The sequence below is a fragment of the Cervus canadensis genome, chromosome 5, assembly GCF_019320065.1.
Source record: "Cervus canadensis isolate Bull #8, Minnesota chromosome 5, ASM1932006v1, whole genome shotgun sequence".
NCBI classification, from domain to species: Eukaryota; Metazoa; Chordata; class Mammalia; order Artiodactyla; family Cervidae; genus Cervus; species Cervus canadensis.
Genome location: NC_057390.1, coordinates 27,579,160 through 27,604,885, shown reverse-complemented (window position 1 = coordinate 27,604,885; position 25,726 = coordinate 27,579,160). Strand labels below are relative to the sequence as shown.

Genomic DNA, 25,726 nt, shown 5'->3' with positions numbered 1-25,726 from the left:
GAGATGAGCTAATCTTTCCCGTGCTGCAGCCCCCATCGGTCCTGCTTGGCATCTTCTCTCTGGCCTTGAGCCACCAGAGCTCACTAGGGCTCAGAGACCTTGGAGGGGACGGAAAGGGGGCAGGGGAAAGCCGCAGGGACGGAAACAGTCCTTGCAGGACAAGGCCGTGTGTGCCGCCCCTGAGATGAGAAAACTGAGTGGCTCAGCCGTCCCTACAGCAGGGCTGGCTCCAGGCAAGAGGACGACTTGTTCTCCATCTCCACTGTGTACAGAGCAAAAGGAAAAGGGGGGCCCTGCGTGGAGAGAGACTTCAGGGGGAACCACAAAGCCCATCTCCACAGTGATGCATGTGGGACGCGGGAGGGCAGCCGCCTGGGGAGAGGGTGCGAAGACTCCTCTGCTGAAGGTCTCTATCACAGGAGCGAGGGGTTCACTTTGATTGAAGAGGGGTAACAGCTTGTGGCCTATGGTGCTGGGGGAGAAGCAGGATGTGGAAGAAGGCGCCAGAAGCATGGGAAGCACCAAGTATCATCCTGGATGGTGACCAAGAGGCATCCTCAGTGGTGGCAGGAGGAGAGGGAGTCAGTGAGGAAGACTGGCAGAGAATAGGGCAGAAGGGAAACTCAGTTTGAACACCACTGATGGTGGGCTAGATCCAGGACCTTTCAGGGGCAGGAGCCCCTCCTTCCGGCCTCCTCTGCACTGGTCACTAACGGGGGAGGGGGGCCGGTATATAGGGAACCTCAGGAAGTCTGTAAAGGCTTTGGCATTGACTCCCCTGTTTAACTTCTTGTGCTTCACCTTTCCATTTGAGTCCACTAGTCATGGAAGCTGGTTTCATTTCCTGAGGTCAACCAAGCATAGTGATGGAGCCAGGTTCCACAGGATGTCTGAATGTCCCAACTTGCTGACTGCCTACCAGGGAACTGGGCTCAGTCAACACAGCTAGAGACATCTTTTTCCGGTGCATGGTGGGCTGGCTTGGGGAGCAATCAAGCTCAGCTCTGGGCTTTCCAGGGGTCCCAGAATCATTGGTGGCATGGCAGCGAGTGTGCCATTCTTCAAGAACTCTATGGAAGAACCTACTTGACTCATGCACCCCTTATGCTACCTGGTCCAGGCCTTATTTCCCTTGGAGACATCTTATATCCTTGTCAGTTATTCATTTCCATTCATATAACTAACAGTTCCTGACTATTTATTAACCTTAGAGGCTTGGGAGGTTTTCCAGAGCAAGTATCTCTGAGGAAACCCATCCCAGGTTAATAGCATGTAGGCAGCCTCCCATCCTCACATTTAGAGGATTGGGGACTATATCCTTTACTCACTGGTTTCATTCTCTGGAAAGCTGCTGTCTCCCTTACAGAGCAGGTATAGGACTCATCTCCAAGGTTCTGATGGACAAAGGCCCTGTCTACCTGGACCTGCAGTCATCCCATCTGCCTCCCTTCATGTCTACACACCTGACTCTTAGCACCCACCACACAGCCTGAGACGTGACACTGGGACTCAGAACAGCCTTCTAGCTCTTCACACCTTATCTCCTCCATGAAGCCCCTCCCGCATCCTCTGACCCACACGGAGGAGGAGAAAGAGCACTGGCTGACCTCCCACCTTGGTACCGTCCCCTTCCTGGTTTAATGACATTGTGAAGGAAACCTCTTTGAGCCTTGGTCTTTTCATCTGTAAAATGGGGGTGGTCCCAGGAGCCCTACGATAGCCTTGATGACTGGTTGGATGCCAGATGTGCGGTGCCTCAGTGCAAATCCTGACACAGAGTGGGCACCCAATAAATGTGAGCTCCTACCCTGCCTCTCAGCCTTAGCACCATGTGCCTTGCATGCCTCACGCTCAGCTTGGCTGGGTCTCCAGTGCAGCCCATGGGTGCCATGAGCTTTGGAGTGCAGGGCCTGAGCTCACACTTCTCTCTGTGCTTTCAAATCCTGAACTAGTGCTGAGCCAGGGCCTGCCTGCACATCCTGGTCTTCCTCCAGCCACTGAGATTCTCCCAGCGGTGCCCTACTGCTCTCAGAAAAAGCGCCAGTGTCTTAACCACTTCTAAGGCCCTTTGGGATCTGGTCCCTGCCCACTTACCCAGCTTCTTCTCCTAGGCCCTATGGAACCATGAAGTTCTTTGGACTCACTGGCGTCTTCCTGCAACCGAGCCTTTGATCAGCCAGTCCTCTGCCTGGAGCACCCTCTCCCCTCTCTGACTTCTGCCCTGTGTCCTCGTCACCTAGCTGACTTCTGCTCACCTTTTCCGTCTTGGCTTAGATATCTTGCCTTCAGGAAAACTTCTCTGTCTCTCCAGGTCTCTTCTTGGGGTCTTGTCATCTCCCCTAACTTTTATCACAGCACGTGCCGCCCTGGGTGTCCACCTCCTTTTGTGACTAATCTGTGAGCTCCTGGGGGCAGGGATCAGGTTGAATTCAATGTTCCATCCTCAGGCTGGTGCACTGCCTGGCACATAGTGAGTGCTCAATAAATAACCGAGAAAAGAGATTGGATGCGTGTCTCTTGCTACCACTTTATCTAAAGCCACTGAAGTGATCTGGGTTCAGGGCCTGAGGCACTCTTGTGCCAGTGGGTGTCTTTGTTTCGAGAAGGCTGAGGACTGACTGACAAAGAGCCCGGAGCAGGGTGCCCTAGCCCATGGCAGCTCCACCGGACCCTGAGAAAGCGGCCGGTGTAGGCCTGGTTAATAGGTTTCCTCTGCCATCAGCAGTCAGCCTGGGCCACTAAAGTTCTTCAGTTGCTGGTATGAGACAGAAATGGAATGAACCAGGGTTTGGGCAAATCCCACTGAGACAGATAGGCTAAGAGAAGTTTGGGGATTTTGTGGGTATGTCCCTAACCTCCGCTATAGGTGTCAGGGGAAAACAACACTCCTCTTCCCTTTGGCTTCCTACAGAAGTCAGGTCTTAGATCTGAGAGGTCTAGGGCTGACCTGGGGGAGGGCATACTTCTGGCATCTGCAGTGGGGGAGTGAGACAGTGCTTATGGAGACAGAGTTATAGGTCACTCTAGAGTCTTCTGAGAAATTGCATCTGAGAGGCAAAGCTGGTGGACCTGTCTGTTAAATCACCCTGAGGCCGTGGAGGGCTGGAGGCTCAGCCAGCTGTGGCCGTGTTTGGACTCCAGTGCGGACATGGGCAGGCTGCCTGCATGCTTGCTTCCTGTCTGGCTGGCGCAGTTCTTTCAGAGCCCTCACTGAACTGAAATCATAAACACAAGCTTTTAGAGAAGCCAGTGATTTCTGCTTCTGTCTTCATCTGATTATGAGGAGATACCAGATGACTTTGTTCTAAAGTGCCCAGAAAAGTCCCTGGTCTTACAGGCCGGGGCATGGGGCAATAGTCACTGTGCTGGTCCCAGACCACCTCTTCATCTCTGTCTGGCATGACTGCAAGGGCACACAGGCAACAGAGTGACCACAAGTCAGGGTCCTGGCCCCACGAGTGTGACAAGAACCTGGGAGACAAACTATTCCTGGGGAGATACGCTGTCTCAATGTGGTGTCCAAGAACCCAGCTTTCAGGTTCTAGCTCCCTCTTGAGTCTCCCAGACTCCAGCCTCCCTCCAGCTCACCCTCCTTTCCCAGTCCCCACAACACTTCCTGGAACATGCATTTTTTCCCCCCTCCTTCTAATATTTTTATGTGTGTCACATTTTCCTCTCATATCCCTCAAGGTACCTGTTGCAAAGTAGGACACACAGCAATCCCTTCATATTCATTTGCTCAAAATCCTTTTACTCACCATAAAAGTCAAACTCAAAATGCTTCCTAGCTTTAAAATGTCCCAGTATGCTTATCTAAGCTCTATTTTGTTTGAAATGTCAATATGCTTATCTAAGCTCTATTTTCTTCTTTTAAATATCCTCAAAGAAAAAGGAAACATGTAAATAATTAGCATGCTTGCTCAATATCAATTAACTAGATCTTTAGATACAAATATGTATTCATTCAGTTCAGTTCAGTCGCTCAGTCGTGTCCAACTCTTTGTGACCCCATGAACCGCAGCACACCAGGCCTCCCTGTCCATCACCAACTCCCGGAGTCTACCCAAACCCATGTCCATTGAGTTGGTATTAATTAAACTCATATATTTTCAGAGTATATGTGTATATCTTTATACACACGTTCACCTGTGAAGTTAGATGAAATAGGAATGTAAAACTGCATAGCGTCTTGCCTGACAAATACAGGGTTGGGACACAAATTCAAGTTAACTATCATTTGCCTAGAAATTTCTCTCAACATATTCTTCGATCTCTTTCCCGATTTTCTTAATAGAAAACAGAGTGAGACACACAGAGGGCTGCCAGTGGAACCTTTCACAGCACCTATCTTGCCAGGGAGGTGTTTAACCATTCTTTAATCCATTTCCTTCTTAGAATGTGGTGGCCAGAACTGCTGGCTTGATCCTTGACTCTTGTGTTCTGAACAATGCTAAGGGCGGTCAGTTTCTACTTGGTGGAAACCCTCAAGTTAAACCATCAGCTAAGAGAGTGTCAGTGTTTTACTGTTTATGGAGTAACTGTGATGACAGTGATGCTCTTATAGCTTTACCAATCCAGTTTAACCTTGAATGAGTTGAACTGTGTCTCCCTCAAAAGCTATGTTGGCATTCAGAGCACCAGCACCTCAGCCTTATTTGGAAATAAAGTCTTTGAAAATGTAATCCAGTTGAGATGAGGTCATCAGGGTGGGGCCTAATTCAGCATGACTGGTGTCCTTATAAGAAGGGGAAACTTGGACACAGAGCTCAGACATGAACAGCGGGAGGACCTGATGAAGAGACACAGGGAGAATGCATGTGAAGAGTGGAGGGATGCGGCCACAAGCCAAGGGACATCTGGCACCACCAGAAGCTGACAGAGGCAAGGAAGTCTTCCTTCCCTTGCAGGTTTTAGGGGGAAACCCTATCTGCAGGCGCCTAGATCAAAGACTTCTCACCCAGAACGATCACATTTCTGTTGCTGTAAGCCACCAGTGTGTGGCTGGTAGCCCCTGGAAACTAACACAAACCCCAATCTTCTGAAATAAATTTTTCGCATCTGAATGTCACCTTTGACATTTAACCTTGATTTCTTCTTATGGTGGGGCTTATTTCTAGCCTGTCACGATTACCATAAATAACGATTCTGTGATTTACCTCTCTGGATCTCAGTTTCTTTACCAAGAAAGTGGGAGTAATAAATCTACCAAGCTTGCTGATTGCATGACAGCATAAAAGTAAATCTCATGTAAACTAGAGTTTACTTTAGAAAGTACTATATGAATGTCATTTTAATTCTGTCATCCAGCTCATTTGCCATATCCTTCAGCTTTGTTTTGTTTAAGTTGTTTTGATCTGGACCATTTTTAAAGTCTTTACTGAATTTCTTGCAATATTGTTTCTGTTCCATGTTTTGTTTTTTTTCTTTTTTGGCTGCAAGGCATCTGGGATCTTAGCTCCTCCACCAGGGATCGAACCCCTACCCCCTTCACCTGGAAGGCGAAGTCTTAACCACTGGACTGCCAGGGAAGCCCCCTCCTTCAGCTTTTTGTCATCCTAAAATTTGACTGCCATGCCTTCCATCTCTCTATCAAGATGCATATAAAAATATTGTATAAGGTAACTTCAGGCTCAGAACCCTCTGATCTGCCCTCTACAGACTGCGCTCTCATAAAGCTGACAGAACCAGTCTCACCAACATACTTTGTGGTTATGGTTGTTAAATGCATTGTTAATCAACCAGCCATGGTCACTTTTTCCATCTGGTTCAGGAAGATGATATTAGAGATTTTCAACTGTTTTGCTGGAATAAAGATACACAATGCCTGCAGCATTTCTCTGATCTATTAGTCTAGAAATGAAGTTAACTGGCTCCCGGCAATTATCATTTTCCCCTAAGTGTCCACAAACCATCTTCTCATAAAACCTTCTAGAAATCTGCTTTAATCACATCCATCTCAGAGTATCCCAAATGTCATTTTCTCTCTTTTTGAATACTGGGAGCCTGTTTGCCCATCTCCCATCATTTGGTACCACCGCTCTATTCCGTCAAATCCCAACCACCAAACAGTGGGCTAATTCTTTGGCTAATTCTTTGCCAACCTGAGAGGTAACTCACCTGGGCCTCTGAGATGGCTTTCAAACTTAGCTGCATAACAGAACCACCAGGGAAATTTAAATGAAAGTGATGCTACCCCCATCCCAGAGATTCAGTGTAACTGCTCTAGGACCTGGCCTGGGTGAGTTATAGCTCCCATCTGACATCATTAGATATAATTTATTAATCTACTTCACATGGGTTTTGGTTCACCCAACAGTGGCTTCTGCCCTAATCTTTGTACAATGAAGATATTTCTCTTTGGGAAAAAATTAGAGCCAAAATAATAGCCTTGCTATTTGTCCTTGTTTTCTCCCCCCTGCTGGTGCATCAGAAACAAACATGCATCTGTACGGATACCTGGGTTTCAACCCCTATCTCGAGAACTGGAATGTCCAGGGGTGGGGCCCAGACCTGTTTTTTTCTTTTCTTTTTTTAAGCTCTGTGAATGATTCTGATGAGCATCCTGGCCAAGCCCCTCTGTATAAAGATCAGTGGATCTTTCTTCCTTCTTTTTCTTAGTTTCAAAAGGCTACTTTGTTGTCCGAAAGCCTATTTAGGGGCCTAACTGGTCTGGATTCAGCTTCCCCTCAAGGTCACACAATATACTAGCATTCCTTCTCAATTTCATGCCATTCCTCACTTAGTTTATATTGATTGCTTTTTATAAAATCTGGACACACAAGAGTCTACTGGCAAGCCACACTAGTTTCTTTATATATTGCCCTCTGAGAGGCAGAAGAGCCTAGTGATTTAGCATGCATATTAAACTTTATGGTCTTGGGTAAATCATGTAGTCTCTCTTGTGCCTTGGTTTCCTCATCTGTAAAATGGGGATATTAGTAGTCCTCCTCATATACTTGTTATAAGGATAAGAGAAATAATGCATTTAAGTGATGAGAATGGTACCCAGCAGAGAGTAAATATAAATTATTAGTAATGCTTCTTTGTCAGTATTGATCCAACAGTATGATGAGAACAAACAGCATCATCTTTTGGATGATCCTTGATCTCAGGTCATAGAATAATCATCGTTTCACCAGGGCAACCAGTCTGCGTTTATCTCCTACATAATCCAAACACCAGAACTCACCAGTCTTCTCTCAAAAGCTAAGAGCCTGAAGTATGACCCACCCAAAAGGACCTTCCTCAATCTTTTATTGCTTTCCGACCCTTGTTTGTTTTTCCTCATTTTCACTGCATTCATATTTACAGTATGTGATTTTATACATCCTGGTGGGCTATCTTTAAACTTTCTAGATTAAAGTGAGATAAGAAAAACAAAAAGGAAGAAAGAAGATGAATTTTACTTTCAGCACTGCTGGCTATGACATTATTTATCCTTTTCTCTGTGATGAGCAGGGGTGTGTGTGTGTCCACGGGGAGCTGTAGACAGGGGAAAGCGTGCAATGCATGCCTCACCCGCCGATGCTGCCTTCAAGAACACAGACCCTGCCTTTCCAGGTCTTCTGAATTCCCAACAAACGCCCCAGATACATTTTAATGCTAGATCTCCTAATTTTTGCCAACTAAGTCAATTAAAAAATAGAGTAGCCTGGCTGAATGGGTCAAACAGTCCTCCAGTTTGTGACCTCTATTTAGTAAAGTTGTTTCCACCTTTTAGGGGAAAAGAAGGTCAAGACCCATTTGCTTTTTAAGCACAAATGATTAGCTTCGTGGCATTTACAACTGGGAAGCCACTTGGTCCCTGGCCATTCTCTGGTCCACTGGAGACAGTCATGGCAGCATGCTGGCCTTTTGTCACCGGCACACAGAAGCGAGGAGCTACCCAAGTGCCCAGTCAACTGCCTCCACCCCCATAATCTGGTCCACAGCCTCATCTAAAATTTGCCTGAGGGAAAGTGGCTTCACTCCTGAGGAAGTCTGCATATTTAAATGCATTTTTTACTTTTTTATTTATTTAAACTTTTTATTTTATATTGGAGTATAGCTGAGTAACAATGTTGTGATAGTTTTGGGTGAACTGCAGAGCAACTCAGCCATACTTATGCATGTATCCAATCTCCCCCCAAACTCCTCTCCCATCCAGGCTGCCACCTAACACTGAGCAGAGCTCCCTGTGTTACACAGTAGGTCCTTGCTGAGTATCGATTTTAAATATACAAATGTATTTTTTTTTTTAAATGGACAAAGTCTCTCAGACCATCAGGCATTCTGAACAACCAACTACAGTTGAATTCTATCAAATCCACTGCACGATGGAATTCAACCATTTCCCCCTCTCCTCATTATTGTTTGCCAGACTATTTAAAAAAAATCCACATTTTTTACAAATTCTATTTGAAGAGTTGCATGGGAAACTCCTATCAGGTACCACTAACCTCCCCCCTCACACCTAGCTAATAGCTCAGTGATCAAAGGAGTTTAGCCAACTACAATTTGTCTATAAACTGGTGGTTTATAGGGGTGTATAGACTCAGTCTATAGACTAATGCTGAAGTTCAAATACTTTGGCCATCTTATGTGATGAGCTGACTTATTGGAAAAGACCCTGATGCTAGGGAAGACTGAAGTTAAAAAGGAGAAGAAGGTGGCAGAGGATGAGAGGGTTAGATAGCATCACTAACACAATGGACATGAATTTGAGCAAACTCCAGGAGATAGTGAAGGAGAGGAAAGCCTGGCATGCTGCAGTCCATGGGGTCACAAAGTGTGGACATGACTTAGCAACTGAACAACAACAATAGACTCAGTCCTCTGTGATCGCCTTTACAGGGAAGGGCAGTTATCCCTGCTATAAAGAAGTTGTTACCAAACTTGGAACACTTGCTACAGTGCTTTTAAAACAAAATTTTGGGACAACTACTTTAAGGTTATTTGGAAGTCAGGGGCCAATTTAGAAACCTACAGAAGCTTGAAGGGGGACCCCAAGACACAACTCTCTGTACCCCTTGCTCCCACAGAAGCAGGGAACATGGTCCTTGATCAAGTGGGGAGTTTGTTGAGGTGACTTTCAAAGCTGCTTCTACCTGTAGATTCCACAGTTCAATCGTTTTAAGTAAAAGTAAGGTATTTCAAGCAAGACTTCCTGACCTGGGTCCCCACTCCCAGAGCACGAGTGGCACATATTCTGTGAGGGGCCAGTTAGTGGACATTTCAGGCTCTGTGGGCCACGGGGCCTCCGTCACACCCGCCTGCCTCCGCTGTGTGTCTCAGAAGTGGCCCTAGACAAGGTGTCAGTGACTGGGCGTGGCTGCGTCCCAGGAACACTTTATTTATGGACACAGACATTTGAACTTCTTATAATGGTCAAGTGTCACCCAACATTCTTCCTTAACCACTGAAGAAAAATGTAACACCCATTCACAGTCTGAGGGTTGTACAGAAAGAGTCAGCGGTTGGATTTGGCCAGTGGGCCAGAGTTTGCCGACTGCTGTGCTAGAGAAGGGGCTTCAGGGCTTCCATGAACCTCCTAAAATACAGTCATGCATGTTGTGTAGATGGGCATATTTGGGTTTTCCTGGAGCAGTTCACTGTAGCAGGTTCTGGAAGGGGTGCTGACTTCACTGCTAAGTTAAGAACCACAGATTGAAAAGCTTCCCCTCATACAAGGCCTGAAATTCTCTGTGAAATAACTCTCTGAGGAACCACAGAGAGGAAAAAACCCTGAGAAGCAGTTTCAGGACTGAAAACGTCTCCACTTGCTCTAGGCCCTTGGACCATGGAGGCTCCAACATAGGGTGTCGCCTTTGGTCTCTTGGAGCTCCACGCGAAGGCTCCCCATGAAAACAGCCGGGAAAAGTCCTGGCACAGACTATGTATCCAAGGCTGTTCCAAGGCCAGGTGGAACCACAGTCACAGTATTTCTCTATTTCATTTAGGGAAGGAGACATTCCTGGCCAATTCTGGGGGTGGTGCTGACACCTGCCTCCTGAAACAGCCTTCCAACCTCCCAGGTTTGCCCAGGTCCACACGTGGGCACACTGTTGGCTGTGACTATTTGCCTTTAAAACTTGGTAATGAAAGTACAGAGCATACATTTCAGCCAGGATTCATTTTGGCCCATGTGGTTATATGCTGCTCATGTCTGCATCGTCTATACAGAACTCACTGGCCCTTGACGACATTCAGATTGGAGTTTTAAGTGGCCTACAGGTGTCTCCAAGTGCCCCAAGAATCTTGGCTCCCTAGCGAGGCAGGCAGGGTCTCGGGGCAGGGTGGGACACCTATACCATCTGTCACTAGTGATACCCGGCTCACAACCAGTGGACCCTGCTGAGTGCCCAGGTGATGGCCCAGAGGGAGAGCTCTTCTCACACTGGGGAGCCTGCCCCTCTCTAAGACCAGACATGAGAGGAAAGGAGTGTCTGTTTCCCTCCAAATGCTGCAAAGGGGCTTGAAACCATCCCTGAGCCCAGGAGGCCTCCATTCTGCTGCTAACAAGAAGGGTCTACGAGCTGCTAATGTGGGAAAGAAATGTCCCTTCCTAGGGCACTGTCCCCAACCCAGGCTGGTCCCCCTCACATAACTGACATCTCCCTGTGCCCCTCTTTCCCAGCCCTTCTTGTAACAAGGGCTAAAAAATGACTTATTTGTTAGCTGTCTCCTCCACAGGCTGGACATTTGGCTTCGGTGTCTGGCATGCATTTCCAGCACCAGCACAGAGCTTGGCATGGCCCAGTTCCTCCATGCTGCTAAGTCACTTCAGTCGTGTCCGACTCTGTGCAACCCCATAGACGGCAGCCCATCAGGCTCCTCCGTTCCTGGGTTCTCCAGGCAAGAACACTGGAGAGTGCCATTTCCTTCTCCAATGCATGAAAGTGAAAAGTGAAAGTGAAGTTGCTCAGTCATGTCCGACTCTTAGTGACCCCATGGACTGCAGCCTACCAGGCTCCTCCGTCCATGGGATTTTCCAGGCAAGAGTACTGGAGTGGGGTGCCAGTCACTCCATGTGGACAACATAATAAAGCACAGAAACGGAGCCTTCTCTAGGCTGTATTACAAAGCTTACCTGCCTGATTTGTTTAACCTCACACCTACCCTACGGGGAGGCAGTGCCGCCACAATGCCCACTGGAGACCAGCACACGGCTTGCCCAAGGTGTGCAAGGTGGGGGAGCCAGGATTAGGTTTAGCCTGTTCTGGCTCTGGGCTGTGTCCCTGGAGTGTGTTGTCCTGCCTCCCGCTGAGAGGCATCACTGTGGTCACCTGTGCAAGAGGCTGAGGCTCTGAGACCAGCCCAGTGGGCAGTCACTGGCTCTCACCAACAGTGTTGTTGCTGCATTAAGAACCAACCAACCAACCAACCAACCAACAAGCAAAAACTGCCTTCTGCTCTGAGTCTCTCATAGTGCATGAGGCTGCCATCCCCACTAGACCCTTTGGGGTCATTTCTTCGACCTGAAGGGTGAAGAAGAGTACAGTCCTTTTAAATTCTTTATTATGACCAAGAGTAGAAATACATTTTCTATGGAACCTAGTGAACATCACCTCACTCCACCACCCCCGAGTAAAGGTGCAGCTCGCTACACTTTACCTTCACTCTACGTGATTCAGTCTGTCTTCCAGTCTCTCTACTTAGTTCTTTTCTTTTCTACTGTACCTTACCCTAGTCAACCCGATCCTAGTCTTCACTAAAAATGTTTTCTGCCTTAACGCTCTAAATTGATTTTACAACCCACTGAGGGGAAGATCTGGAAGTCGGGTAAAGGGGCACCCAGCAGGGTGTCTGGAACTGAAAACGTGTAGGAAATACAAGGTCAATACCCAGGAATAAAAAGTCTTAGGAGGAGACTGCACGCTACCTGCCACGGCCTGCCCTAAGCCTGAGCCCCCGGGCCAGGCTCTGCAGTGAGCTGGCCCCATGCGGCAGGGCGTGCAGCGGCAGGACCCGTGGCCGCTCCTGCTGCAAGTGGGCAGACACAGTGGCAGAGCCAGCCCCGCTCTGCCTCTAACCGTGGGGCCCTTTTTCATTTATCATTAACTTTTCAGAGCAGTGTCATCATTGACAGCTGTTGAGTCTAGCTACTCTAGGGATGCTTTTTGGTACACAAAGAAGAAACTTTCCAATGGGTCCTGGCAAAAACCCTGATCCTCCACAGATCCGTCTTTTCTCCCCATATTTATGAAGATGCCTTGGATGGAGATCAAGTTCTCTTGGCCCAAGGGGAAGAGATGGTATTACAGCTCTGCCTACTGGCTTTAAAACGGCAACTGTAAACACTCTAATAGATGCCTCTCAAGTCAAGATGAGGTCACCCACCTTCTCTTACCATTCAAAAATTTCAGGTTTCCTAATGCAGGATCTTATCACCCCAAATTCCTAGGTGCACACTGGAACAGATCTTAGGCCATAAAAAGTGAGAAGAGAATTTAGAGATGGAACTGGGAGAGAAAGATTCTCTGGAAAAAACACTTGTAGAGCTACAGAATTCATTCATTCATCCCACACAGACATACTGAATCCCTACTCTGTGCCAGGAGTTTTTGCTAAGAACACAGCTGTGAAAGAAATGGAAGCACATCCCTCCCCTAACACCTGGACCAGAGCTTGCTAATTGTCACTGTAGGGTGATGGGCACACGGGGATTCTGCTTTTCTTGCTACTTTTGTGCATGCTTGGAATTTTCCATAATGAAAAGTTAAACATATGAATCTCACATACTTGATGCTGGGTGGAAGAAGCCAGACATAAGACAGTACATACAACATGACTCCAGGCACATGAGACTCTAGGAAAAAGAGAAGTCTCCTCTCCAGGGACAGAAAGCAGATCAAGGGCTGCTGGTGGCAAAGGCATCTGGGAACTGCTCAGACACAGAGATGTTCATACCTTCATATACAAGTGGTTACATGGGTGTAGCCATTTGTTAAAACACATCAAAATGTACACTTTAAACAGGTAACTTTTAGGCTCTGTAAATGTAGTTATAATAAAGTTTAGAAACCACAAACCTCCCTGCCCTCATAGAGCATGTTTACGTGGAGTAGCTGGGGCTGGGAGAAATATTAGGGACCACGCAAGTCCCTCATTTTAAGGAAAGGAGCAGAGAGACTCAGTGTCTTGTGCAGGTCTCACAGAGTCTCACAGTGGGGACCTGGACCTAGCCCTGTCCAGCGACTTCTGTTTAGCTCACTGCCTGTGATACACAGCAGGGGCTAAGTTCTGGAATCCCCTGCTTTGGGGGTGATGGTATTCTGAGTCATCTGGTGAAACACCCACATCCCAGGCACCTGGGTACCTGTAGCCTGAATCTGTGATGTCTCCCTAGGAGGACCACCAATCTCCAGCAATAGCCATGTGCCAGCTGCTTATGGGGAGGAGGAAGGAGTGGCTGAAGTGTCCAGTCAAGGTCTGGTTTATTTTCCAGGTCACCTCAGCTGACAAGCCCCACTCCAGGCTTATCTGTCCATCTCCCTGCTTCAGGCAATGATCATATCTCACTGTCCCCATCATTTTGGACCCTCCTCCACACCTAGCTGGGCTCACACACCTGAAATACTCCACTGACACCCAAATTCCGTGCTCCAAGAAAACTTCTTTAGGGGTGGAGTAGGTCCCAGAAAGGAGGAGCCCAAATAACACGCAGGCTTGGAAAGATGCAGGCTGGTGATCCAGGCCTTCTCACTTTCTCACTTTAAAGAGACTGAGGTTGATGTGCAAACTTAACAAATCTTTACAAACCCAATGTGTGCTTGCTAGACCCCAGAACCCTAGGATAATGTTTTAGCAAATGCCAGTTTGAGGGCTGAAAGACAGAGCCCATCCATGAGAAAAGCTTAATGTTCTGCTGTTATTTAGATGCATGTTATCCAGCCTCTGACCACTGTGCCTCCACAGTGTGCAGGACAACCTGAAGCCTTGTCTGCAGAGATGGGCAGGTGGGCACTGCTCATCCACCTACGTGGCCCCCCTGGACGGGACCATCTACAAGAGGGTGGGTGGGAAGTGGCTCCCGTGACCCACACAGGCCTGATCGGGGCAGAGGCTGTCTTCTAAACCTCAAGACTCTGCTCCCAAAATTAAATCCTGGATTTTATCCTGTTGTGGTGGCTCAAATGGTAAAGCGTCTGCTTACGATGCGGGAGACCCGGGTTCGATCCCTGGGTTGGCAAGATCCTCTGGAGAAGGAAATGGCAGCTCACTCCAGTATTCTTGCCTGGGAAACTCCATGGATGGAGGAGCGTGGTAGGCTACAGTCCCCGGGGTCACAAAGAGTCGGACATGACTGAGCAACTTCACTTTCACTTTTTTCACTTTTCGTAGTCCTCAGGCATTCCGTATTCAGTATCTCCTCCTGCCATCTCAGCTCCTTACGTCACATGGTGACATGAAAGTGTTCCATGTTCCTAGGGGGTTCTTTTCTTTGATGTTTACATTCCCCGCACCCAGGACATCCCACAGGACACAAACCACACACTCACTAAACACCAGCTGCAAAGAGCTGCTCTGAATCCTGCCCTTCTCTTTGCCCTGTCATGCCTTTTCCCAGGTAGCTCTCTCTTCCTAACCCTTCCTGGCTTTCTCTGCCAAGATCCAGCAACTCTCAAGAACCTTCCCTAATGCTCCTGCCCTTCCCCACTTCAGTCAGGAACAGCCTACTAGGTCCCATGCTCCCAAATAGGATGTGTGTGTGTTATCTTAAGTGCTCATGGGGTGGAAAGGAGATTAAATTCAATATGCACTAGTTTGGTGAATCTACGAAGATGAATCCCAATCTAACAGCTATCAAGTCATAAATAAAAACTTTAGAGCTTATGGAATGCCCTCCCCTGGGGTGGGGGGCTGGGAGGACCAGAGTGATACACACATGGGTCCTCCAGTCCCTGGACACAGGGATGCTCCTGCAGTCAGAACTCTCTGAGAGAAATTTACCGTGCAGAGTCAAAGACACCCCACTGAGGCTGTTTAGCTTAGAAATACTTGGGAAGCTGTGACTGCTACCATCTCAGGGCTGGGACACTGAAAGTCACACAGCCGTGCTCAGCAAAGGCACAGTAAAGGTTGGATGATGGCAGGAACAGTAAAGGTCATGGGCAAATTCACTGAATAAAAGGTGGGAAACCTTGGAATATTCCAAGGGGCAAAGGGCTTGAATACTGGTGTCCAGGGTGGATCGCTGTCTTGCAGCTCCTCCTTCTGAGAACTCCCCCAGCTCAGACCAGTGGCAACGCCAGCATTAAGCCCCAGGAGGCTTTCCGGCAGAGTCTAAATTGTGTTCTCTGCCAGTCTTTAGATGCCTTTCTGCTTGCAATGGATGGCTGCTCCCCTGCACACAAGGTGTTACCCTTCATCTGAATGCCTGGCCCCTCCACCAGTTTAGATCAGAAATATGGTCCAGAGTTGCCTCCCTCAACTTAGACCCCTACTGTCTCCACCACCATCAGCATAAGCACCAGCCCCAGCACCCACTGCATATCAAGGACTGTCCTAATCACTTCACATCACCAGGTTTTTCCTTCCTGACATCAATCCAGTATGGCAGATTTTATCATCCCTGTTTCATGGATCAGCAGAAGTTCAGAGAAATGAGATGACTTTCTCAAGATGTGACAGCCCCAATTGGATCCTGGTTGTATCTGATTCCACATCCCAGCCTTCAAATATTAATATCACACCACCTCCTGCAATCCTGAACTCTTGATTCTTGGAATCTTGGGATAAGAGGAAGAAGGGCTATAACAGGCTGGGTTGTGGGTAGTGAATGGAGAGAGACAGGAACTAAAATTTATCGAGAATCTGTAGTACGCAAAGCATCTGAGGTTTGTAAGCTAATCCTATAGTAATTCTGTGAGCGGGTATTCTCAAGCCCATTATACAGATAAGGAGGTCAGGGTTCAAGAAGGCTAGAGGTGAATTCCTAGGTTCATATGGGTATCCGATGAGAGCAATTTTATTCCCACCCAAGTCCCTCTGGGGTGACAGCCAGTGCCCTGTCCACTGTACCATGCCACTACCTGGGCCAGCTACCAAAAACAGGTTCCTGGACTTTTCCCATGCCCTCAGCCCTGGGCCAGCATCCTGGGTCTTGGAGGGGCTCTGCAGCTTCTTGGAGGCTAAGGGTTGTCACTCTGGCGTGGACATAGGCCAGTGGGCTGTCCTCATTTGTCTGTGGGGACTGACTGGGCCCCGCTCCTGCCTGCCATGTGGAAGATGGGGACAGCCTCTCCTGGTCTCTGGGGCTCTGTCTTCAAGATTCACGCTTACAGGTCTTCAGCTGATGGGCTGGCTTTAGCGGAAAGGGTTGCCTGTTCAGCAGGGTCGCTGAGTTGGTGAGGGTGTGAGGGTCTCAGGCCCACTTCCCAGTTTTCTCTCAGCACAGCCTGGTCATGCAGGAGCATGCAGGAAGGGCCTCCCTTGAGGGTCCCGCCATGCAGTGTGGATGGCTGGATGGAACAGATCATGAGGTTGAAAGGGGCCTCCGTGTCACCAGGCCTGAGGGCTCACCTACCTGGAGAGACTCCCCATTCTGGAGGCCTTACCTTAAAGAGGGACATTCACACTGAAGCAAACTTGAAAAGAGAGAACATGTACACAAAGAGAAGTTTACTTGGCTAGCATTTCCCTCATTGATTTTGGCTTTCACTGAGGACAGGTGGGCTGTTGGGAAGGCAGACCTTTCCCTCCTCCACTGGCTACCCCCCATTTCAGCACTGAAGCCATAATCTCAGAGCCTCCTGCTTTTGGGGGGCAGGGTGGGAGTAGGCAGGAGGAGTGCTAGGAGTGAGCAAAATACCTCCAAGATCTACAAGGTCAGATGATGCCCTTCAACCACACCAAACACATCACTCTGTCTTCTATGGTCCCCAAGGAAGGCAAGCCCGCTAGGAACACAAAAGCTAAATAGGCTGCTTTTAATGGCAGCAAATGATGCCACTGTCTTGGAATCAAATCCCTAGTAAGATAGATGGTGAATTCCATATTGGAGAGTTTTTCCAGCATCAAAGGTCACAGATCCAGCTTTGCTGGCTTTTCTATTCCCCCACCCACCCACTGCTGTATGCCCTTGGTTGGAAGCAAGCCACCCCAGGAAAACTGATTTGAGTGCATGATTGGCACCAAGTCTCCAGTTCGGTGTTAATGGCTCATCACTTGTACAACATCAGTAGAGCATGGGAGTGGAGAAAGGGTGGTCAGGAGGAGCATAAAAAGGAAAGTGGAGGAGGGAGAATATACAAGACAAGATGGCTGGGAGGAAAGATGAGAAGGAAAGCTCCACGCAGAAGCAAAGGCCACTGAAAAATGTCCTAGGGTGGGGTTACCGCAAAGGGGTGAAAACCTGAAGGGAGGAAACCCAGGAAATACTGACAGCTGGTGAGTCAGGGCAGGGTTTAGACAGGGAGGTTCAGGCGCCAGGGAGCAGAAATCTCAGTTCAGCAAACATCTCAGGAAGGCAAAGGCCTGGAGGGAATAGCAGCCAATCGAAGTATGTGATGGAACCTGACCAGAGGCCAAATTCCAGGTACAAATCTGGACAATCTCCCCGGTGATATCTTTAGAGGGGCGAGGCTTCCTGTGGAGGGGATGGAAACCAGTTCTGGAAGCTGTTCTCCTGCCATATCCTCAGCCCTGTGTGGGTGATCCAGGGACCCCAGCCTCAGCTGAGCCAGCATGGGCAGAGTGCAGTTTGCTGTGCCCACTCGTGTGTAGGGGCTCTGTCTGTGCGGGGGAGTGGGGATGGTTAGGAACTCTGAAACACAGGCTACTATGCTTTGTCTCTTCATAACTCCTAGACCGGATGACAGGACTTCACCCAGTCTGTTTCCCCAGCACCCACTACCAGACAAAACCAATTCCTTCCTGAATCAGACAGGCAGGATGCCTGCACCACCACCCCCCCCAACCCCGCCACCAGCCCAGGGGGCTCAGATTCAGTAGGGCCAGCAGAGCAGTGGAAAGCAGCTCTTCAACAGGCTCCTGGGACTGGTGGCATCCTGGTGTGACATCAGCAGGGCATGGGCAGGGAGCAAGTAGAGCAAGCCCAGAACAGAGGAGTCCCAGAATTCCCTCTGGAGCCCCAGGCCCTTGACTGAACACCCTGGAGATCTTCAGCCTGATGACATGGGGAGTCCGTGCATAGCTTTCCTTGCTTTTGGAACGCATGCCCTGTGTCTTCTCTAGGCCACCACCAAGGTGCATAGCTGGAGATGCTTGATCACAAACTTGTCTCCTCCCTTCTCAGAGTGGCTTTTTGCCTTTGACTTGGAGTCTGTCCCTAAGATCTAAGACACTCACACTGCCCTTCGCCCACTTGTGATCAAACACCTTGGCCACTTGTTCCCAAAGTCAAACCAGTTTTTCTTCCTCTCTCTGTCAAAACCATTCTTCCGTGGTTCTCCTCAGAAGGTATCTGGCATGTCCTTAAGTTATGTGACACCTGAAGTCCAAGAAGAGCCTGTCTTGTGTTGGAACTCCCTGTCCCATGAGCAAAAGATGACGTCTATGGGGACACACTTCAGCTTCCCAGGGTCTCTCCAATGACTTCTCATGTGTAGCTCTGTCTGTGGGTTGTGCTGACTCAGCTTTTGGAACACAGAGCCCTGCTCACTGCTGGCATCTGAGCCAGGCAGGCCTCCACACCCCCAGGGAGAATCCTGAGATGGTTAGAGGGGATGATGGCTTATAAACACCTGTGTGAGTTTCCACACTGGTCCTACTAGGGCTTTCAATGATGAGATACAGTATATCCGTCATCGCAGTGGGCTTTAATTCAACTTAAAACTTGTTTCCATTACACACAGCCCACAGGTGACTCAGGATGATGCCATTAACATTTTTCAGAGAAGAGGTTTCAATCAAGGGACAGATTTGGGACACCTTTTCAACGTGCTAACTAGATGAAGACTGTTCCTTCCCCATTTTAATATTTCTCTGGAGAGAAATCTCTTGTCACAAGGATATAATTGTGATCAGAGATCTAAATAACTTGAATATATCTTGACTGCCCTATAGCTGAGAACTCAGTAAGGATCAACATCACTCAGCTCCAGATGTGACCAGAAGCACCTCTCGTACAATGTAAGTTTGAATTCAAACCAGCCAAATAAACGTCCTCTCTCCTGACCCCCAACAGTGTTGAGAGTGACTCTGGAAGCCTGTTGGGGGTGAGCAGGAACATGCCCAGAGGATCATTTCCAAGGCAATGATGACTCAGTCTTTAGGAATGCTAAACAGTTGTGAACTTGGTGGGAGCTCCTGGATGGCCCCCAGAAGCCTACTTGAGCCCCTCAGCAAAGGAAGCAAGCAGAGTCCTGCCCTCTGGTCCCAGGTTGGGGCTGTCGAGAGGCCCAGGGAAGGGAAGCACCGGGCTCTTGCATTCTACATGGATAGAAAGAACCCCTGACCCAGGATGGACTTCTACTGCTGCTTCCTGGGGAGCCATTACCCCCTGTCCACAGGAGCACCCACACCCCTTGCTAGGGCCAGGGCTAAGCTAGCAGACTGGGTCACATGCTCAGCCTTCTGGTTCATGCTCCGCTCCATGCCCACCCCCCACCCCCGCCACTTCCTCTGTCTGCATCCTTGCCCATCCTGTGGGCCATGGAAACTGCACATCTGTCCTTCCTGCCCTCCCCTCTCTCTGGGGAAGCCAGGGACTGCTCCAAGTGTCCCTGTTCTCAGGTGTGCACTTTCACTGCGCTCAGAGTTCAGACTGCAGGGTGGAAGCCCCAGGAATTGCTGGGAAGAGCTCCTGGAGACCAGCACCTCTCGGGGCTTCTTTGGCCATCTCAGAGCAATCACCTCCACTGGATCTGAGTGACAATCAGCCACCAGACCACTCCAGAAAAAGACTCTGCTTCATAAATTCATCCTTTAAAGCTTCCTTGTGCCTTTTACCACAGAGAGTTTCCTGAATTCCGTGCTTCCCTGTGGGCTCTCTGCAAAGATTCCCTGCCTGCCTCTGCCCCACCCCCTTTCCTTTCACACCCCTTGCTGATGATGGTCCCCTGGGGCTTGTCCCCTCCAGCCTGCACCCCCAGAAGGGGCTGCTCCTCCAGCCCTGCCCCTTTGCAAGCCTAGCATCAAGTCCTTTGTTGACCTGGCCTCTAGATTGGGGTTCAAGTCATTCTGCAGACCTGCACTGTTTGACTGGGCCCCGCGCTCATCCTGGCTTTCTCTTTGTTGGGCCTAGATTCCTTACTCAGGTCTATTTCCCAATTTTCTTTGGGTTTGATCAACTTAGATTAAACCTAAAATAAGTTTCTCCTCCTTTGCCTGGCCTCTGGTCTCCTGACCCCCTCATTTTGTCTGGGGAAACTTGTCAGTTCATCTGGTCCTAAAAGATCGCCTGCAGAGACCCTAGGGATGGGGTGGGGCAGCTTTTAGGCAGGCTGGCATGTGCCATAAGCCCTGCTCTGAGCTCCCATCACAGGCTTAGAGCAGCAGGCCCCAGAGCTGTGGGAGATGTTAACAAAGAAAGAAGGTAAACCTGAACTTAGCCTGTTCCAAGCTGTGTGTCAGCCAGAGAAAATCATAAACACCCAAGAAGGAAGCAAACAAAGAATGGTGATGGGACTATGTCCAGGGACCGTCCACCTGAATGCTCTTGTCTGGCTGAGGCCTGGATCACACCCTTCAGCTGAGTCTTACCCCCGACACGAAATATTTCTAAGATCCCCACACTGTCAACCACTGACCCCCAGAAAACCTCCTAGAAAATAGTGGATTTCCTCTCTGATGATTCCCAAGGCACAGGAGGGTCTTTTTTATACTTGGAAGTGATGGAGAAGAAGTCCTCTGGCAGAATGTGGGGTGATTGAGGGCTGACTGGATAATCACAAGTCTTCACTGCCTGAGACCCCAGCCCTACCACGCCGGGGCTCTGCCCCGTAACTTCATTACACAGCCCGCTTCACTCCCAGGACACTAGCCAGCTGGCTACCCAAAGTTTCATCTAAATGATAGCTTTATCATGCTAGGGTGCAAGAGAACTAAGAGTTTCCCCTTACACACACACACAAACACACATGGATATGTGCGCATGCACATGCACATGCATGCTTACACACACCCACTCTCTAACTTTAAGGAAAGCACCTCTGACCCCTTTCCCTTCCAGAGGCAGGTCACGGCCACAATGTGGTCTCTGCTCTCTGAGTCAAGCCTGGACTCGACAGGCCTATTCCTCTTTCTAACCTCTGAGCTTCAAACACAATGATTGCACCTTCCTCTGACTGGCATGGTCACAACAGGTGGAAGGACCTGGAAGAAGTGTGTGCTGAGGCTAGAGAGAAGGCAGAAGGGAGAGTGGGTCAAAGAAGGCAGAGACGCGGTCTAAAGAAATGGCATCTCACTGAACCAGGCTCCACGGGCCGCTCTGGGGACAGTCTTCCTCAAATGTCCACCTCTGAGTCTCAGCCTCAGGCCCTGTGCTAGCTCCAAACAGTGACTGCGACTATCACTGAGTTAATATTTTTCTTTAAATTGACTCATAAAAAAAAAGGTGATTTATAAAGAAACCTTGTATCTCTACCACACATAGAAAACCAGTATCGCCTACAATTTTGGTCAAGATATATAAAATTTGATTAAAGTACAAAAGATTCCTCTATGTCCCATGTAAGTCATCCTCTTGGTTACAGCTATTGGTTATGTATCTTTGACGAGACTCTTTTAGGGTGTCTCTTGGCGACCTTCTGCCCTTGTCACCTTGGTTGTGAAATGTGCCCAGACCCTCATCTCTGTGCATGGATGCCAGACCCACCCTCGGTGTGTACAAGCGACAGGCCTACTTACAATGCGAGGTTTGAAGGGCGGCTTGATCTTCTTCTGCTCCAGCAGCAGCCAGTCAATCTCCTTGAAGAACGGGTGCTGCTTGATGGCGTCCTCACCGTTCTGTGCCGCCACGCAGCCCAGGCGCTTGTGGGGGTTCTTGGTCATGAACTGGGGGGATGAAGACAGAAAGAGAATCAGGAACAGCGGCCTGGCAGGCAGAGGCACTGGGGGGAAGGTGGAGCTCAGCCAAGGCAGCATCTTTGGCGTCACCTCCCAAGCCCACTTTCTGTACTTTCAGGAGCTTCGCCCCTCATTCTTAGGTAGGACTTACTATGCACCGGCCACCACTCTACATATATGATATACATGTACTGACTCATTCCATGGAACACAGTCTTCTGAGGGACTAACATGATCCCTACTTTATAAGTGAGGTAGTTGAGGCTCAGAGAAGTTAATTAACTTGGCCAAAGTCAAACAGCCAGCAAGGTATCAAGTCAAGATTAGGAACTTAGACTTTTTCTAACCCTCTGATTTCCCCTCAGATTCTTAAATCTTCTCATCAGGGATACTGAAGTCTGATAACCTCATACTAAGAGGTCAACAGTCCTTCTGGAGGTAAGGAAAGAAGACCAGATATTCATGTTAAGGTCAATTTTCAAAGACACCTCCTCCCTTTTCCTTTTCCTGGATATGGGCCCTCCTACTTAAAAAAATTTTTTTTTAATTTGTAATTGCTAGCACAAAACTCAACATAGATTAACAGACAAAAAACAAGGAAAAGAAAGGCTTATTGCTTCCCAATGCTTGTCTGTAAAAACCACATTGATGTGTTTTGTACTTTTTGGCTGGTGTCTTGTGAACTCACACACCCAAGTGAAATTACTATTCCTACTAAATGAGTCAGTCCTGATGGCAAATGTGAATTTAATTGAGCAGATGTATAAAAATATAACCTTGAAAAAAAAATCAGTGCTGGTAGGTGGAAACATTTCTGACAGCCAACCAAAATAAAGGTAGTGGTGTGTGTTTGCATGTGTCTCAGAGGCTGAGTGTTACATCTCATGGGGTGAAGGCTAAGAGTTTAAACAAAGGACCTTAAGAGGACAACGTATAAATTAAATTCAGAGCGATAAATCTATAATGATGGCATTTCAGGCTTCAGCAAGGGAGAGTTTCCTGGGCAGCAAGAACTTCCTACTGACTCCTGCCTGGCACTGCTGAAACCAAAGAATCTTACCTGGGCAGAGATAAGAGGGTGAAGAGGTGCTGGGTAGATGCTTCTCGTTCATTTAAATTATAATTTGTCTGAATGTTTTTCTCCATGGTGAGCTCTATAATATAGGAATCAGTCCTATCTTCCCAGCATCTAGGTCCGTGCCTCGCTCCCACTGTGCACTCCGTCCAGTGAGATGAGGGAACAGCGGGCTGAAGGCTGGGCCTCAGGGCACAGGGCTGAGGAAGGGAGGAAGCAGGACCGATACTCACTGTTGCATAGGTGGTGCACTGCATAACTCTACGGTGCAAAAGGCTTCTGGAGAGTTCTGCACGTAGGCAGCAGCCCTCAAGAGACACGGCTCAGTGGCCAGAGTCATGGAAAACCTGGCCTGGCCCTAGAATCAAGCGACAATGTGAGGAAGTGAAGTGTTCCAAGGCCAAGGGAGTAGAAGACTTCTCCTTGCTTCCTCAGCTCTTCCTGTCCTCCCACTTCTGGGAGGGGAAGTATCAGGGCCATGGATAAACACACAGGTTTTAGCGTCTCAGGAAGCTGACCCCGAGCCAGAGTCTCGTCTTTTCCCAGACATTTCGCCCTCACCAACCAGCTGACACAGGCACAACCTCCTTCTTCTTGATCTCTGCTTATGACAGTTTGGACTGGATACTTCTTAGCTGTGGGGGCTGTGCGGTGTAGGGTGTTTAGTTGTATCCCTAGCTTCACCTGCTAGATTCCAACAGCATCCCTCCCCTCCAAGTTGAGACAACTAAAACATCTCCAGACATTGCCAGATGTCTCTGGGGGATGATGGAAGTGTGGGGGGTGGGGAGGGAAAAGGGCAAAATCATCGCTAGATGAAGACCACTGCTCTGATCATTCATAATGAAATGGCCCCTCTAGGGTACTGGCAGGATGCTCACTGGAAGGTGTGTCCGGTTGGTGTCTGGGGCCCAGGGTGAGTGATCAGCTCTGCTGGGGGCATCCTCAGCTGCCTCAGGTGCTACAGGGTCTTCCTTTGCCAGCACCTGGCATAGTGACTGGCATATCCAAATGCCCAATAAATAGGTGTTGAATAAATGAGTAAATGAACATATTCTCTTTGCTTCCTTCACTGCTCGTAGCCCAATTGTGGTCACCTATGGATGTGTTTTTTTAACTTAATTCCCACCTTCTCCTGCTGGATCACAGGCTCCACAAGGCAAGAATGATGGCTGTTACACACTCATGCAGCATCTAGCACAATGCTAGAGGAAAACACTGCACAACGCATATAGGAAAACACTCAACAGATAGTTGTTCATTGAATCAAGGAATTGGAGGGAGACAGAGGAAGAGAAATAGATGTGGGAGGGAGGGAAGGAAGGAAGATGAGAGAAAGAAGGGAAGAGGAAGGGAAAAATGAACTGCAGAAAGAAGCAACATGTTCTGATGGAGCATTTTCCAAAACATGGTACGAGTCCCCTCCAGACAACTATGAAATGATTTTAGGCCTTTTTACTATTTTTATAGGATGATTTATGTTAATCAATTATGGCAAGTGATATTAATTTTCCATTTATGATAGTGATGTAATACTTCTGTATATATACAATTAGGTAAATATTGGGACTTGACTTGGAAAACAAGAAAAATAAACCATGATGGAGCAGGTATTTTGATATGGCAAATTTTGGGACTGTGGCATTCTGACTCTGAACTTTGGGGTGTTCTGATGGGTGAGAGAAGCCATGAATAGAAGTCAGGGTTGCTGGGCTGTCATGGCCTCAACCCAGTGAGGCGACCCTCCCCAGGTAAACTGGTCTGTTTACATTCCCTGCACCTCGCCTCCCCCAGCACTCCCAGGGGGACAGATAACTTCATTTCCTTGCCATAGTGCCAGCGTCTCAGTGTTGTAGCCATGATTACACTGAGCAAGTACTAAGCATTATCATCTGTAAGGGACTATTTGCGGCATGGGAAAGTCTGTTACATCTGAATCCATTGTGGTTACAGGGATCTTGAGAGGACACATCTTCTTTGATCAGTGTCGCTATTGTCGACACAGGGGTACAGCGTCTCCCCCTCCCCACCTTTCTCTCTTCCCCATCGCAAGCCCCAGAGGTAGACAGACATGGGTGGCAGATCAGGAAAGGGGGTACTGCCCCAAGACTGTGAGCAGTAGGGGTGACCCCAGCACCACTGGGGTTGGTCTCCCCCTCTGCAGCTCTGGAGGACACACAAGTGCACAGAGCTTTCCTCTGGGAATGCAGATGTGGTATCCCTTTACCACAAGAAGAGCAATCTGCCCCGGGCTCGATTTCTCAACAGCAGCCCCTGTAGTGAACCTGAACTCCCAGGGTGACTGCCCTCAACCCTTTCTGTTGGGCAGTGAGCAGAGGTGGGATGGGGAAAGGGGCGGGGGCGGGGGAGCAGAAAGAGGGCGAGGGGCGATGACTCACAGCTTTCAGGATGCTGACCGCCTCCTTGCTGAGCCAGACCGGGTAGAGCACGTCGTCGTGGAGGATGGACTCAAACAGATCGTCCTCGTTGTCAGCCTCGAAGGGGGGCTGCCCCGCCATCATCTCGTACATCAGTACCCCCAGGGCCCACCAGTCCACTGAGGGGCCGTACTCCAACTCCTGCAGGATCTGTTCGGGAGATGGGCAACGTCAGGGCCCCCCTGCAGGCTGCCCCCCGAGGCCACGCCTGCATCACAAGCGGCCTTGAGAAGACCTGGGTTTCTATTTCCAGCTTGTTCTT

The 25,726-nt window shown here is 48.8% G+C and overlaps 1 protein-coding gene across 3 annotated transcripts in view; it reads right to left on the bottom strand.

The window, feature by feature from the left end:
* The window catches only part of PRKCE (protein kinase C epsilon), a 535,293-nt gene that overhangs the window by 5,638 nt on the left and 503,929 nt on the right, over positions 1–25,726 (bottom strand). For 2 of the 3 annotated variants that reach the window (XM_043468474.1, XM_043468473.1), the window contains exons 14-15: positions 25,426–25,614; positions 21,793–21,939 (exon numbers count right to left, since the gene is read on the bottom strand). In XM_043468474.1, coding sequence (XP_043324409.1) covers positions 21,793–21,939; positions 25,426–25,614 — 336 coding nt within the window. Of the gene's footprint in view, positions 1–16,538; positions 16,569–21,792; positions 21,940–25,425; positions 25,615–25,726 lie in introns of all 3 variants that reach the window. The other variant, XM_043468475.1, reaches the window with a different exon arrangement.